This window comes from Amblyomma mixtum, chromosome 3 (assembly GCF_055824585.1).
Source record: "Amblyomma mixtum isolate Tamu chromosome 3, ASM5582458v1, whole genome shotgun sequence".
NCBI lineage: Eukaryota > Metazoa > Arthropoda > Arachnida > Ixodida > Ixodidae > Amblyomma > Amblyomma mixtum.
Genome location: NC_143014.1, coordinates 41,723,283 through 41,739,483, shown reverse-complemented (window position 1 = coordinate 41,739,483; position 16,201 = coordinate 41,723,283). Strand labels below are relative to the sequence as shown.

General features: G+C 51.3%; 2 protein-coding genes across 6 annotated transcripts in view; both read left to right on the top strand.

Annotated features, from left to right (window-relative positions):
- LOC149349881 (uncharacterized) overlaps positions 1 to 12,129 on the top strand; it is a 64,649-nt gene extending 52,520 nt beyond the window's left edge. Inside the window, exon 6 of the mRNA XM_089578863.1 lies at positions 9,194 to 12,129. Coding sequence (XP_089434989.1) covers positions 9,194 to 9,472 — 279 coding nt within the window. The 3' untranslated portion in view covers positions 9,473 to 12,129. The remainder of the gene's footprint in view (positions 1 to 9,193) is intronic.
- Positions 12,130 to 12,301: 172 nt separating this feature from the next.
- Positions 12,302 to 16,201, top strand: part of LOC149349880 (TNF receptor-associated factor 5-like) — a 29,235-nt gene continuing 25,335 nt past the window's right edge. For 2 of the 5 annotated variants that reach the window (XM_089578862.1, XM_089578858.1), the window contains exons 1-2: positions 12,434 to 12,588; positions 13,882 to 14,116. In XM_089578862.1, coding sequence (XP_089434988.1) covers positions 14,090 to 14,116 — 27 coding nt within the window. In that variant the 5' untranslated portion in view covers positions 12,434 to 12,588; positions 13,882 to 14,089. Of the gene's footprint in view, positions 12,589 to 13,881; positions 14,117 to 16,201 lie in introns of all 5 variants that reach the window. The other 3 variants (XM_089578859.1, XM_089578860.1, XM_089578861.1) reach the window with 3 other exon arrangements.

Below are 16,201 nucleotides of genomic sequence, written 5' to 3'. Positions count from 1 at the left end.
GTTTCGCCTGTGCAACGATCGCAATCGAAACGCGCGCAACGAGCAGCATCGACGTGGAAGTGCTTGTCACTGGCATTGAGCGCGGACAGTGTGCCTTGGCGTGCAGACGCGGAATCTGTGTGCGGTTAAAATTCTTGTCCGTGTGGACGATGTCGAAAGTAGCTTATACACGTGTGTTGTTTCTAACTTAAAACGCACAGGGCAATCAATCAGTGACACTGGAAACATGATCATAAGCGTCATTTACTCAATACCACCGACAAAAACAGGCGTTTTCTTCTCTTTCCCCTTCTCTTCTTCGATTCTTCCATTCCTTTCCTCACGATGTGGTTTAGCTCGCTATTTTGAGCGAAACAGCTACTGCGCCATTCCTTTCATCAAAAGCGCCCATTTGCTCCACGACAAAATCGCCATCGGTTGCCACAAAGTGACACTAGCATCTAAACAGTTCAAATTTGTTTCTCTCACTCTGCTCCATTTCTTTTTTTTTTTTTTGCTCACTGGGAAATCTCGAATGAAATACACGTTGCGAATTCACGCAGCTGCGAGCGTGCCGCGGCTCTCCTCACGATTGCGATAAGCGCCCTGCTCGCAAAGTGAGGCGTTTCCTGGCTCGACCGTCGTGCATAGCGGTGCAGCAACTTCTTTCATGAGCAAGGGCGCCTGCGATAGCTTTTACTTCATGGCCGCAAACTGCACTGAAGTTATACATAGGGACGAAACCGGCCACTACGAGAGGCACCAGCATGGATTAGGAGATGAAGTTCTGCTGCCTGATGTTTTTGGAGAATATTTACGTAAGGAGAGTGATTACTGTGTTCTGACTGTCGTATGGAAAAGAGTGCAAGAAGATTGAGAAAACGGTTGAATACAATTGCTTAGTGCAGTCGTGCATTTCTCGTGCGCTAGCGCTTACAGTGGCCATTCCACGCATTTAGCCGTTGTGTGTAAGTCTGCCAGTTTGTCTGAAGCCTGTTCTGTGGCAGACTGCGCACCTGCCCACCGGGCAGCCTGCCCAGGGTACCCGGTTACCAGGTTATATATATAAACGTAATTCGGTTGACACACGGTAGAAAAACAACAACTTTATTCTAACGTTTCGACCAGGGTCTGGCCTTCGTCAGAATGATGTGCCTATATATATATATATATATATATATATATATATATATATATATATATATATATATATATATATATATATATATATATAGCAAAGTATACGCTTCGTTAAAGGAAACATATTTATTCTACTCGACGTTTCGATCGGAAGACCGATCTGAAGAAGATCGGTCTTCCGATCGAAACTTCGAGTAGAATAAATATGTTTCCTTTAACGAAGCGTATACTTCGCTATACACTCTTGTAAGCAGTCAAGTACTCCATGCTTTCGCAACCTATATATATATATATATATATATATATATATATTGAAGAGTGGTTTATTGGCACGTTGAAACGCCGGCAACGAAGACCCGGGCGCAAGTCGTCTAGGAACCAGCGAGGCGAGAGACCGGCACACAAGCGGCAGTTCTCCAGCACGAGCCTTTCGCGGGCGGCGCTAGCGCTTCGTCGTCGTTGGTGGCGGTGCTGGATCTTCTTCTTCATTCCAACTGCCCCGGCGGAAAGAGGGAGCCATCCTGGCGACTCAAGGCGAGGAGACGACGAGAGGGCTGTAATAAGGCTTCAAGCGGCTGACATGAACGACGTCGCGACCACGGCGGCGATGGTCCAAAGAAGGTGTCACCGGTTCGATGATATAGTTCACTGGTGACGTACGCTCTAAGATGCGGTAAGGACCAATGTGCTTGGCCGAAAATTTGGACGCAGCCGGAACAGAGAGCCAGACCAATGATCCAGTGGAGAAGTGTGAAGCGGGCGTGTCTTGGTCCGACTCATGTGTCCGGAGCCCTTGACGTTCGGCGGTGAAGGAGCGAGCCAACTGGCGGCACTGCTCAGCATGGCGGGTAAGGTCAGAAATGGAAGTATATTCTGAGCTGTCGGGGTTGTAGGGAAGGATTGTGTCCAGCAGACAGGAAGGCTCGCGCCCAAATAAAAGAAAGAATGGGGAAAAGCCGGTGGTTGCCTGGGATGCGGTGTTATATGCATAGGTCACGAACGGAAGGACTTGATCCCAATTAGAGCTGTCGGAGCTAATGTACATGGCGATCATGTCCCCAAGAGTACGGTTGAATCGTTCGGTGAGGCCGTTGGTTTGGGGGTGGTAAGCGGTAGTGGTACGGTGGACTGAGTGGCACGCATCGAGAAGCTCGCGAACAACTTCAGACAAGAAAACACGGCCGCGGTCACTGAGAAGTTCTCGCGGAGCGCCGTGACGCAGGACGAAGTGATGAAGAAGGAAGAAGGCGACGTCGCGAGCAGTAGCCGCAGGTAGGGCAGCGGTCTCAGCATACCGAGTGAGGTGGTCCACGGCGACTATAATCCATCGATTCCCGGCGGTCGTGAAGGGGAGTCGCCCATATAGGTCGATGCCCACACGATCGAAAGGGCGAGCCGGGCACGGTAATGGCTGTAACGGGGCAGTCGAGGGTCGAGGTGACGACTTCCGCTGCTGACAGGCTGTGCAGGAGCGAACGAATCGACGAACAAAGTTGTACATGCCCCGCCAGTAGTACCTCTGGCGTAGCCGCTCGTAGGTTTTTAGCGATCCAGCGTGAGCGCTTTGAGGGTCGGCGTGGTAGTGCGCACAGATCTCAGACCGAAGATGGCGGGCAATCACGAGGAGCCACTTTCGGCCGTCCGGACGATAGTTGCGGCGGTATAGGAGATCGTCGCGGATGGCGAAATGGGGAGCTTGGCGAGGGAAGGAGGACGTAGAGTGCGAACGAAGGGCATCCAGCAAGGAAGAAATCCATGGATCCTGGCGTTGTTGATTGGGCATGTCGATAGCAGTGAGCGCTGCGAGTGGGGAATCAGATACGAGGGAAGAGGGCGCAGGAGAGGGCAGTGGCGAGAGTGACAAGGCGTCGGCGTCGGAGTGCTTGCGGCCCGACCGGTAGACAACGGTAACATCGAATTCCTGAAGACGGAGTGCCCAGCGGCCAAGGCGTCCTGAGGGATCTTTGAGGGAGGCCAACCAACACAAGGCGTGGTGATCAGTAACGACGGTGAACGGGCGGCCATATAAGTAAGGGCGGAATTTTGTGAGAGCCCACACTACGGCCAGACACTCCTTTTCAGTCACGCTGTAGTTCGACTCTGCTTTGGTGAGAGCACGGCTGGCGTACGCAACAACGTATTCAGAAAATTCGGGCTTGCGCTGGGCCAGGACAGCACCGAGGCCAATTCCGCTTGCGTCGGTGTGCACCTCAGTAGGAGCACTGGGGTCATAGTGCCGAAGAATAGGGGGTGAAGTAAGACGACGACGGAGCGCAGCAAAAGCTTCATCGCAGGCAGAGTCCCACGTAGACAGGTCGGCGGGACCATTGAGGAGTTTCGTAAGGGGCGCGACGATAGAGGCGAAATTAGGGACAAAGCGCCGAAAATAGGAGCAGAGGCCCACAAATCGGCGCTCCTGTTTCGTAGAGGTCGGTTTAGGGAATTCAGCCACAGCCCGGAGTTTGTCAGGATCAGGTAGGACGCCATCTTTGGATACGAGGTGGCCGAGTATTGTCAGTTGCCGGGCACCAAAGTGACATTTCTTGAGGTTAAGCTGAAGGCCAGCACGGGTGAGGCAGCTCAATATCTGGCGCAAGCGCTGGAGGTGCGTCGGAAAATCGGGCGAAAACACAACAACATCATCCAAGTAGCAGAGACAAATGTTCCACTTGAGCCCGCGCAATACATTGTCCATCATTCGTTCGAACGTGGCGGGAGCGTTACACAGACCGAATGGCATTACGGTGAATTCATATAGGCCGTCAGGGGTAACGAATGCCGTTTTAGGACGGTCGGACTCAGACATCGGCACTTGCCAATAGCCGGAACGGAGATCCAGAGAGGAGAAGAATTCGGCGCCTTGCAAGCAGTCTAGGGCGTCGTCAATACGGGGTAGCGGGTAGACGTCTTTGCGCGTAATTTTGTTGAGCCGGCGATAGTCCACGCAAAATCGTATCGAGCCATCCTTCTTCTTCACCAGCACCACTGGGGACGACCAAGGACTGGCAGATGGCTGAATAATGCCGCGTTGTAGCATGTCGTCCACTTGCTCAGCGATGAGGCGGCGCTCGGGAAGTGACACACGGTAGGGGCGCTGGCGGAGAGGAGTATGGGTACCGGTTTCAATGTGGTGCTCGACATTGGTCGCACGGCCCAAAAAAGAGGACTGGTGGTCAAACGAGGAGCGAAACTGGTTGAGCAGGGCAAGAAGCTGCGCGTGTTGAGCTGTGTCGAGGGCGGGGTCAATAGAGCGGTCGAAAATGTCCGAAGGCAGTGGGTGATCGGGAGTAGGGCCACGTGGGGTGAGGGCAGCGAAGTCGGGACTGGAGGAGGTCACATCGGTGTCCAAGGAAGTGATCAAGGTAGCGGTTTCAAAATGGCCAAGGCACTCGCCACGGAGCAGGGAGAGGGCAGAGAAGGAGGTGTTAGAGACGAGGATGGCGGCAGTACCGTGTTGAATGTCGATGACGGCGAAGGGAACAGAGAGGCGTCGGCGAGAAGCAAGGATGGGGGAAGGCGTGAAGAGAACGGTGGCGTCAGAAACAGAGGCGGCGCAAACAGGGACAAGCACAGCACTGTCAGGGGGAATGTGAGTGTCCTCGGCGACAACAAACTTAGCATCACGGCGAATCGAAGGCTCGTCGAAGGCAGCATCACAGAGCGTAGAAAAGACGACATGCGCACGGGCGCAGTCAATGACGGCGCTGTGGCGGGATAGAAAATCCCAGCCAAGGATGACGTCATGGGAGCTTGCACGGAGAACTAAAAATTCGACAACATATAAAACATCGGCGATGACTACGCGTGCTGTGCAAGCGGCAGACGGATGAACGGGCTCGGCGCTAGCTGTACGGAGGGAGAGTCCAGAAGATGGGGTGGTAACTTTTCGAAGTGAACGGCAGAAGTTTTCGTTAATGACAGAAACGGAGGCCCCAGTGTCCACAAGCGCAAGTGTCTTGACGCCGTCTACAAACACGTCAAGAAGATTCGGCGGTGAAAGGCGAGGACTTAAGCAGGGCGATGATAGCGCAGTTCGTGCCCCAGGAACTGCGGCTGCTAGTTTTCCGAATCGGCGGGGACGGGGCGACGCCTCATGGGCGACAAGGAGCGGCGGCGAGGGGAGGGCGAGCGGTGGGAAACGTAGGGCTGGCGACCAAGCGCGCGGTCAGGTGAGGTCCCCTGATGCGGTGGTTCGAAAGGTGCGCGAAAGGTGCGATCTGTATCGCGGTAGTCCGGCAGAGGGTGGAGAGGCGCAGGCAGAGTACGTCGACATAGGCGAGCGACGTGGCCTGGAAAACCGCAGGCGTAGCAGATCGGTCGGTTGTCAGCCGTGCGCCAAGGATTGTAGGCAGCGGGCGCGAAACGCTGTCGGGAAACAACAGGCGCAGGCACCGCAGGAGGAGCATAGGCATAGGCCTGCGGCCGCGGTGGTCTTCTGACAGCCTCGGCATACGTGAGAGGCACGGGTGCGGGCGCAGGCGGCACGCTTACTGGAGGGTCGTAGCTTAACGGGGCGGCAACTGGGGTGGGCTGGATCGGGAGTAGACCGGCCTGGGGAGCCAAGGGTGCCGGTTGCCGAAGACTAGGAAGTGCATCGGCGACCTCCTGCGTGATGGCATTCCGGATCTCAGGACTGAGGACGGGTGGTGACGGGTGTGGGTTAGATATGAGCGATAGCTGCCGGGCGACCTCTTCCCGCACGAAGTCTTTGATTGTGGCTAGCAAGTCGTGGTTGATGCCCAGGCCGGAGATGGAGTCGGCAGGCGGGGAAAGGCGACGAGCGCAAAGACGTTGCTTGCGCAACTCGTCAGAACTTTGGCACAGTGTATAAACCGAGGCGACGGTGGTGGGGCTCTTCGCCAGCAACATCTGAAAAGCGTCGTCGTCGATGCCTTTCAGGACGTGCTTAATCTTGTCAGCTTCGGACATAGCTGCATCAACACGCTTGCATAGGTCAACTACATCTTCAATGTAGCTCGTGAAAGTCTCGTCCTTGTGCTGAGCTCGGACACGCAAGCTTTGCTCAGCGCGCAGTTTCCGGACGGCGGGACGGCCGAAAACCTCCGCAAGTGTGCTCTTGAAAACGGCCCAGGTGGGGATGTCGGCCTCGTGGTTTCGGAACCACAGGTTCGCTACGTCGCTCAGGTAGAATATAACGTTGGTCAGTTTGACGCTGTCATCCCAATTGTTATGGCGGCTCACCCGTTCGTATGATTCCAGCCAATCTTCTACATCCTGGTCGCTGTGGCCGCTGAAAACAGCGGGGTCGCGCTGCCGGACGGCACCGGAGCAGATGACGGGCTGCGGCGGGGGTGCGGGCTGTTGACTGGTCTTGGACATCGGGATGGTGCGGCTGCGAAGGTCCACGGTGATGGGGAACGGTGAACGCAGCAACCTCCACCAAATGAAGAGTGGTTTATTGGCACGTTGAAACGCCGGCAACGAAGACCCGGGCGCAAGTCGTCTAGGAACCAGCGAGGCGAGAGACCGGCACACAAGCGGCAGTTCTCCAGCACGAGCCTTTCGCGGGCGGCGCTAGCGCTTCGTCGTCGTTGGTGGCGGTGCTGGATCTTCTTCTTCATTCCAATATATATATATATATATATATATATATATATATATATATATATATATATATATATATATATATAGGCACATCATTTGACCGCTGCACCACTGCGCCAGGAGTGGTAGGAAGACCCTCAGGGTTGTATGAGTGTAGATAATGACCAATTCCGCATATATGGACATTAACCTATTATCGCTATCCGAAAAACTGCAATCCGTGAGCACTGGGTCTGAACACCGGAACCGAAGTGAAAACCAAACTCTTAGCGTGCCTAATTCGCTTTTGGCCTAGGTACGAAAATCAACAATCATTTTTTTTTTCCTGCAGAAAAGTTATTTGGACGCAACTTTTGTGCTCCTGTACTGCGTTTTCGTTTCTTCTGCAAGCCAATAACAAAAGTCGTTGGTCGAGTCGCGCCCTCTGCTATGTGAGTATGAAGGAAGCCAATCTTTCAATAAAGAGCTGTGCTGCTCTGCAGTCACGGCATCGCGATGCGGTCACTCCAGGCGGCATACGATGCTTTCACTTAGAATTACGCAGCCGCTTTGTGAAAGTATCGAAAGACCCTGACTGAGCTATGCGCAATCTCACAATTGTCTGGCACTCGAGTGGAAGCTGCAGCTAACGTCATCAAATTTGGAGCAGGATTCCTGAATAGTGTCGCACCTCGCGAGGTGATAAAGAGAGTATATCGGTGCAGTCCGCTTCTCTATCAGCCGCCATGTGCACAGAGAAATAGACAGTGATGGGCATATGCAACACAATGAGTAACACTAGGAAAAAAAAGGAGCTTATATTTTGTCTACAAGCGCACAAATAAATCCGCAGTAAAAACGGACAGAAAACACGCGCAAATTAATATTGGAGTTATTTCAAAACTCTGTGGTTTTCGCTATGACAGAGGCGAAAAATTTGAAGGGGCACTGACGTAATATGACACGAGTTCTAGCGACAGTTGCATGTGTAAGGGGAATGTGGGAGAAAGCATGTCTCAAGTGAATGTCATTGGGGATTCAGCTGTGAGTCATTTAACTTTCTAGGGTAGAGCTGCAGGCTGGCTGTTTGCGAATTCAGGTTTTCTAAAACAGCGAAAAACCGACGAAGAGATACTTAACGATGGCGGTTAAATGGGTCGCATGATGCACTGACCACGTTAGCGATTACAATTTGTCATGTGATATTTATGTGTTGATGTCATATCATACGTATCAGACCTCGCAGGTTTGGCGGGGTGGGGTCTCTGCTACTGTTCTTTTTCACATAGGGCCCAGAAGCCAGTAAAGTTCATGAGAGCTTTTTCTTCGAAGTCCTTTGCCTTATTTTCCCCGCGAAATAAAGATTGATTGATTGATTGATTGATTGATTGATTGATTGATTGATTGATTGATTGATTGATTGATTGATTGATTGATTGATTGATTGATTGATTGATTGATTGGACAGTTGACGTTGTGAAAAGTCAATTTTTCGTTCGTCTCTTTTAAATTTGATATCCTGCTTTAACTTTGTGGTCTGAACTCGAAGGCCTTGGGACTCTCAGAGATAAGGAGTTTCAGTGTAGCGGACTTTGCGTGATTGTGCGCTTAGCGGAATAACGGGTCCAGAGTGCGCATGCGCAGAACGCTAACGATGAAGTAGCTTAGCGTACGCACGCGACTTTCAGAAGTTAGCGTTGCGGCTTTTGCACTTAGCGTGAAAACATGGCGGCGGCATCCTACCAAGCGAAAGGCGCTCGCTTCAGGCGAATAAACAGTCGTTGAGGTTCTAGTCGGCACGTTTACCGCTAAATACTGGTGTTGTTGCCTTTCGCTATGACTGACCTTATTTGACTAAAAAGTCGACGACAAAGTTGTGCACGCCCAGTTGTTGAGATACAGTATCGATTTTGGCGCGCCCAGGCCTAATGGAGCCTCCAGCTGCGTTGCAACCGTCTGAAACTGCTCGACATGTTACATAAATAGGTTTCGAGCTTTGTCCCAGTGTTTTATGCACTGAGATAATTTAACAGCGTTGAACTTTTGTTAGCATTACTGTATTAATTGTATGTAAAAGACCTGATATATAATATTGTTGCCAAAATAGTGGTCAAAATAGTGCCTCACCTATAAAAAATAGGTGATAATACGCGAAATAGGATTACAGGGTGAAGGCTGGGACAGTAGAGGATTTGCAGGTCGGGGCACCAACGCAGCATCACCTCCGGCACTATTTTCACCTTAGAATAGTGCACTTTAAAATAGTGCATCACCTTCGGTACTATTGCCAAAATAATGGGAGTGGCAAGCTTTTTAAAAAGGTCTTTCTCTTTCATGTAATGTATACCTCGTTTAACGTTTTCGGAACGCTATACTGAAACTCTCTGTGGGGATAAGCTGCTTGCGGAACGCTAGCTTAATTTTCCCTTCGGTCCGCTATCGCGCTTAGCTATACTGAAACTCGGTTTTCGCGAGTGTGCGCATTCGATGTAGCAGTGCTGACGCTCCTCTCTCTCTCTCGGCTGCGCAGGAGGTGTGCGCGCAGATCTGGGCCACGCTGTACGACTACCCGTGCCTCAAGGGCTGCGCGGGCCTGACGCGCTACGTGTGCGACTGCGTGCGGCTCGCCTGGGCGCTCAGCATACACGGCTTCGTGCTCGAGTTCGAGACGCGTGCCTTCCGGCGGGAGCTGCACGTGCGCTTTCACACGTCCGACCACCGCTCGGAGCGCATCCGCACCTACCTGTGGCCGGCGCTGCTGCAGGCGCCCAGGGGACCCTGCGTCCACAAGGGGGTCGTCATCACCTGAACACGCAAGACTCTTGGAGCGTCGCGAGTGCCTCCGGTGCTCGCGCGCGTCGCTCGGTCCTGGCGAAGGAATGGTGTATGAAGCGCAGAAAAGAGAGGACAAGTGTGGACTGCTCGATAAAACAGGACCCTCCGCGGTGGCTCAGTGGTTACGGCGCTCGGTTGCTGACCCGAAAGACGCGGGTTCGATCCCGGCCGCGGCGTTCGAATTTCGATGAAGGCGAAATTCTAGAGGCCCGTGTACTGCGCGATGTCATTGCACGTTAAAGAAAGCCAGGTGGTCGAACTTTCCGGAGCCCTTCACTACGGCGTCCCTCATAGCCTGAGTCACTTTGGGGCGTTAAACCCTAATAAACTTGTTCAGTAAAACACCGCTTTAACGGCCCGTCCTGACGAATGCAACAGCCAGCTTTCACCTGCAATCAAGGTTTCACGAGAATTATGCATACTTAGTCAGCGCCTTCAAAGGCGCTTTAGGGGCAGGCAACAAATTCGCAGAGGGGGAGGGCTCTGGGGAACGTCGAGGCAGCATCAGAAAAGCTAACTGTACGGCAGGTGACGGCTTGCTCTCAGTTTTATGATTATGATTACCAGATTCGCGATATTAGTGGTGCCACCTAGACGACTTGATAAGGCTTCAAGTGTGCTAGGTTTTGGCCGGCGACGCTTCCACGAACCACCATGGCTGACACACAGCGTCTGTGAGATTGTGAAGGCGTTTGCGTGACGCGAGCTTTAACGACGTGTAGTACTCGTTCGCGCAAGTTAGTGAAATTCTCGTCTTGCGTGCTAGGTCAACTTGATCTGTTCTGAGGATGACAGGCGTCCAGCGCTGGAATTTACTCTCAGGAGGTAAGCGGGAGGGGGTCTATTTTCCTTTAGCGTATGTTTTGAACTGGAAGCTCGCGATTCCAGAACATGTGAGTCAAAATTTGGGTCGGCTTGTCCACGCAAGTCTTCCATGTTCCAGGTGTAACAATTCGTGGAAGGTTATTTCCTGCATTACAGTCGGTTGGTTTTCTGCGCGAGAGCCTCGCTAGAACCACTCTCACGAAGGCGGGAAAGAAGCCTTCTTGCCATATATGAACGAAGCTTCGCGTTAAACTACACTAAGGTAAATTTCGCTAAATTAGGCTTGCAATAAGGCAGCGACCTCGTTAGCGAGCCTTGTGAGTCGCAGTCATTTAGCGTGGCACACCGAATACGCACCCAATACTCAGAGCTCGGCCGCATGGCTGGTTTGCTGTACTGTTGACTGAAATGTTTTCTCGCAAACCACTTATCAGCAGCTCTGTGACAATTATGCTGTGAGAGATCTCCATCAGAGTCAAAAGAGCTGTCACATAGCGACTTCCGTAGAGCTGACGCACCCGGCTATTCGAGGCAGTGAATATAAAAATTCTATTTCGGCTTCGCGTGCCCTGGTAGTTCATTACGGGGTTTTCAGCCTCGATGCCAAAGTCAGCAGTCCGGCTACACCACCCGGAATCTTTAAGAACATTTGGGGCTCAGCAACCTCGAAAGCTGTCCCTGAAACGTCGGCCGAGCGGGTTAGGAAGGAACAAACTTCGATGAATGCACCGATGTCATCTGACGTTAGCCACAGCTGAGGCGCGCAAACTGTACAAGTTCCGCCTGTCTGTTTCAGCCAGTGAGAGCGCTGCGAGCGACCGACAAAAATGAGGTGCTTGTGGCGTTTCTCGTTAAGACCGCGAAATAGGTAATCAGAGTAGTAGTGAACGTGGCATCGGAAAGAGGACCCTTCATGAAAAAAGAAAGCTAGGCTTATAATGGTAAGCAGGAGACATATTTTTGCTTCATTTCGTTCTCCTAACTCGTCCCAGTTTCTCTAAAGTCGAGGGTTTGTTCTGCAACAGCCGCTGTTTTGAATGTGTTTTGTGACATCACCAGATCTGCACGCGATGTGCCAACTCTCTGAGTGCTCCCTGATGTGTAATGCATTCATTGAAAGCATTGATTTTTTTTTTCTCTTTTTCCAACGAGACGAGATTGTACATACATGACTGTGAAGCAGTTTTCCACATGTAGCTGACGCATCGTTCATCTCGGTGTCTACGTGCACTCTATGTGCATGTTAAGTTTTGTTGCGATTGCGCAAGCTGCATAAACTATTAGAATTAACCAGCCCTTAATACTTGAAGACATTGTCTAAGAATGCCCTAGTTTTCTATACGCCTGGAATAAAAACGTAGTTTTCACGATTAATTTCCCCCGTTTCCAGTGCCCAGAGCGTGAATCACTGATGTGCAGATGCTTACACCGGTGTTTCACTCTGTGACGCCAATGCTGCACTCAGAAAGATAAACTCCCAATAGAGCAGAGCCTCTGCCTCCAGGAGCCTTATATATAACAGACGAGCAGCTGCGCTTAGCGACATGATGAGCATTACGACTTAATTTACGTGTCTACTATGAATGCCAGCATCTCGACTACCTGTGCATCGCAGGCACACCTCCTTACTAAAATAAATGATCCGAGATAACTGCTTCGCAACGCAAGCAAAAACTGCCGGCCGATCCTGAGATGAACGCTGCATCTGCAAAAACGAAGACGCTTTTCTCTGGACCATATTTATTCTCACCAGACTGAATGAATCCCTGTGCCAAAATGTTGAATAAAATACCCTGTATGCTTCGACGACTGCGCCTCTTTTTCAACGAGCCTGACCCGTTCAGGTTGGCGTGCCTCTAAAGAGTGCGCGTAGCCGTTATCTTCCTTATCGGGGACCGGGAAATGGACCCGTGAGCAAGGGCGGTTTCTCTGCACTGCCAGGATTGCCACAAGATTTTTTTTTTCCTTCTGCGAAGAATGGTTGCCGCTATTATATGGTGATACATTAAAGTCTGAATAGCTTTTCGGTCCGATGTTTACGCGGTGCACGAAATTTGTAGTGGTACGTCCAGCTGCGTACAGGAGTGTTGGACTCTCACTGGCGCCCTCTCGACTTGCGGCCGCTATCGCTCGATAAGGGCTAACGCGCCCCTGCGGCCGAAAGCTTCCGGCGGGAGCCTTTCGCAACAAGTGGAAGGTAAGTCGCACGGCGTGGCACCTTGTGGCTGCAAGTATATCATCGATCTGTGCACCAGTGGACGAGAGGTGAGGGATAATTCGCTCCGATAGTGCGCTTCGTGCGCACGGAACGCTCGACGCGGGTTAGCTGGCTCACCAGAAGACGCGATCGCCAGGCGCCGATCGGTGACGCGTTCCGCTGCTCGTTACCGCTCGGCGACTGACATCGATCGCGAGCCATAATCGTACGAGAAAGAGAGCAGCTGCGAACCGTCGCTCAGGACGATAGCCGTCCTCGGCAATGCTAGCACCAAGGGCTGGTCTGGTTCCCCCGCAAGCTCGCTGCCTTCGGGCACAGTCGGGCCGTTGGTAGGCCTCCTTGCCTTCCAGCGGCGGCGCTCGCTGTCAGAACAACGCGCGCTCGCGCTTCGATTGATAATTCGCCGCGTGGACCTCCATAGTGGGAGCCGGCAGCGGCCCGCAGACCGAGTGAAATGGCAGGCGCGGAGCGCGTCAACCTGTAAACGAGTTTACGGCAATGCACGCAGGAAAGGTGCAATTCGCGAAAATGCAGTGGGGCATCCATAGCGTGCACTTATCTCTGCCGCTTATGCAACTGCGAAGCCGTAAAGCACAGCGGAGCTGAAGTCAGCGGTTGTGCCTTTATTTCCTGCTCGGAGAATTTTTCTCGCAATAGGCCGCAGCATACTTCCACTTTTCGCCGTTTTCACCACATTGACTTCCTCCCGCGCACTCGCATATTGCAGTTGTAGCGGCAATTCTTGTATGGGCTCAAAGCCGGTAATAGCGCTGCACGCGTCATAGCTTCTTATACTTAACGGCCTGGCATTGCTGCTGTTCTTTAAGCCTTATCTGCATGGTTATCTTTCCGTCAGAACACGGAATTATAGCGACCGACAATAAATGTGACTGCCCATAAGCTATTTGTCTCTCTTCGGTTGAGCCTCCGCGGTGATGTCAGGGCTAAACGAGCACTTCTATTGTCACGTTTTAGGGGCATAAACCGATATTGGGTCAAATCAAGTCACCTTTTTCATTAGTGCCATGAACACGTCGTTATCCAACGTTGTCATCTGGCACATTTATCAGCACCGGGACGAAATTAGGTCCGTATATGTGCTTGGAGGCACATATTTTGTGTGTGTGCGTGTTCAACGAGTGTATAAAGCGCGCACTGAGAGCGTTTAGCCGCTTTATCCTATCATTTCGCTTTAGTGGCGACTGCATAAGCACGGCGGCGACTGAAAGGTTTCGGTTTCGCACTGCATGTCTTGCTCTTCAGAGTCCCCTGTTTAGTATGGCTAAACGCCGGTCGTCGGTAGCCGTGGTAATACGAGCATGCATCTCAACCGTTTGCAGGACCAACTCTCGAGTCTCGACATGTCGACCTCCATGGACCTTGCGATTCGGTTAGGTCCGGAAACGTAGCGAGGCAGCACACCTGAATTTGGAAGGGGCGTTCAGCATGAGGAGACCCGGAACCATCAACGAGAGCTGACAGATTACAACGACGTTGCTCACTCGGCGGTGTTTGCGGAGAGCGCTGCTCCCCCTCAGAACCTCCGGCATGGACGGCGACTCAGCTGTAACCAACGTTCGTATGCATTCCCTACCGCTGTGTGCACACCTGCAAAATTACGTGCCCTGGTCATTTATTTATTTATTTAAGCTTAAGCTTGCCTAAACAAACGATCTTCTTTTATTGCAGCAATTTCAGTAGGTGAGACAGGAAAATCCCGAAAACACAATATTGCGCCAAAATATCGGTACAGCAAAGCGTCCCAGTTTGCAACTAATTAATGCAGCGGGTGAGTTATGGGAAGGAAAGTTGAGCGCCCGCGGCTTTTTGTCGATAACGAAAAGCCTCCATAGTTCATGACCATGACCGTTTCGAATATCGCGCCCAGCCTTGTTTTCAAGTGCAAATCACGTCATCGAGTGCATGAACAGTAATTTGCGATATGGGCAGCGCCTGGCCACTTTGCGCTTTGAGAGAGCAGCTCTTGCTTCATACTTAGTGAAATCTCATTTGTGAATGACAGATTCTGCATGCGAAACTATTTTTCTCCTGATGACTCTCAGCTGAAAATAACTTCCTAAATAATTTGCTTTGGATAATTGTTACGCGTCACATTCCTTTGAATTACAGAAGGGAGAGATGTGTGTATAAGTTTGAAGTTTCGTTGCATTTTCCGTTTCGTTGTTTCATATTGTTCAGTCCCACGCAATCTAGTTTCATTACCCTTGTAGCTGACGACGAAACTACGCATAGCGAACAATTAGCAAAAGTTCGTTATTCGTAGGTTCGACTATACAGAGCTGCCGAACATATCGAATGAATTTCCGACACGTTTTGAAGTAGGTTCGTCTGTACCGAGCTACCGAACATATCGAATGAATTTCCGACACGTTTTGAAGTTAAGAGCAGACTGTACGGTCAAATAAATGAGATCATTGCAATTTAACCTAAGTTTTTTTTATGAATTTTCATATTTATCTAATGTCAAAGAAAAAAGGCAGTTTTAAGAAATTACTGTCGCTACCATTTCACTGGTGTGCATTGCACCAAGGTTTCACGATCAGACTCGTTCACGACGTGCGATCGGACGTGAGACACATACTTGACCTTCCCTCTTTTTTTTCCCGCAAACTGCCCGTCCGTTGCGTAATGCCCTTTAGAGGGGCCACTACACGATGGTTGCCTTCAAATATGAATCGTTTATAGTTGCATCGATGGGACTCAAAATCAGCTTTGTTCAAACAGGGGCATCCATAAGTCACGTAATGCGCGAGTTAAATTAGCGTCCAGTCGAACCGGATGCCTATCACAGTGCTCTGATACAGAGGGTCGTATTATTTGTATATAATATCTCTTGGGCACCTTTCCAATGAAGGGTGCCAGGTATACGTCACTCAGCAGTGCACGTAGAGAGAAAGTTCGCTGTGCCGTTCAACAGGGCTCAACTCCGGGCAGTGATTATAAACAAAAGCTGATACTGCCGCTGGCTTCACACTTGATGTCTGGCGTGTAAGCACTGTAGATGGAGCCAGGTTACTCTTGCAAATCAAAGCTAATCTAGTGGACCTGATCAACCTGAGAACCTTGTGCTTACTATGCAACTTCTGCGTAACAGCGCAGCAAGGGACACGGGTGCAGAAAAGAACACCACAACAAAACCGCTGACGTCGTGTCTCACGTGTCGTCGTATTCTTTTCTGCGTCCGTGTCCCTTGCTGCGCTGTTACGTAGAAGTGGATGTACAGTCCAGCGCGATTTGAAGGTTATCGCGCGAGCGTCGACCAGCCTAGCACTCCATGCACCTGGCGGCCGGTTTTGGAACAGGAAAAATCATGATTTCGCACTCTTCTCTCCCTCGTTCGCTGTTCTATGGTGGCTAGAAGGGGTAGGCGACGCGACCGGGAGGCGAGCGCCGCGCTTCCATTTCATGCCATGCGTAGGTGGCGCTGCTGTCCGTAGTGCGATGGGGCGAGCGGGCTGCGCGCAGGAAAGACTGGCTGCGCCGGGTTCGCGTGCGTGCAGAAAGCTGGATTTTGTTTTGAGTTCACGCTGGATGCACCCGCGCAGATTAGTCTGAAACTGAGGTGAAGACTTTACAGCCTACAGTGATCATCAGTCTGCGTACGCTTTTAGCTCGTGAAAGCGCTCACTATAGAAAGTA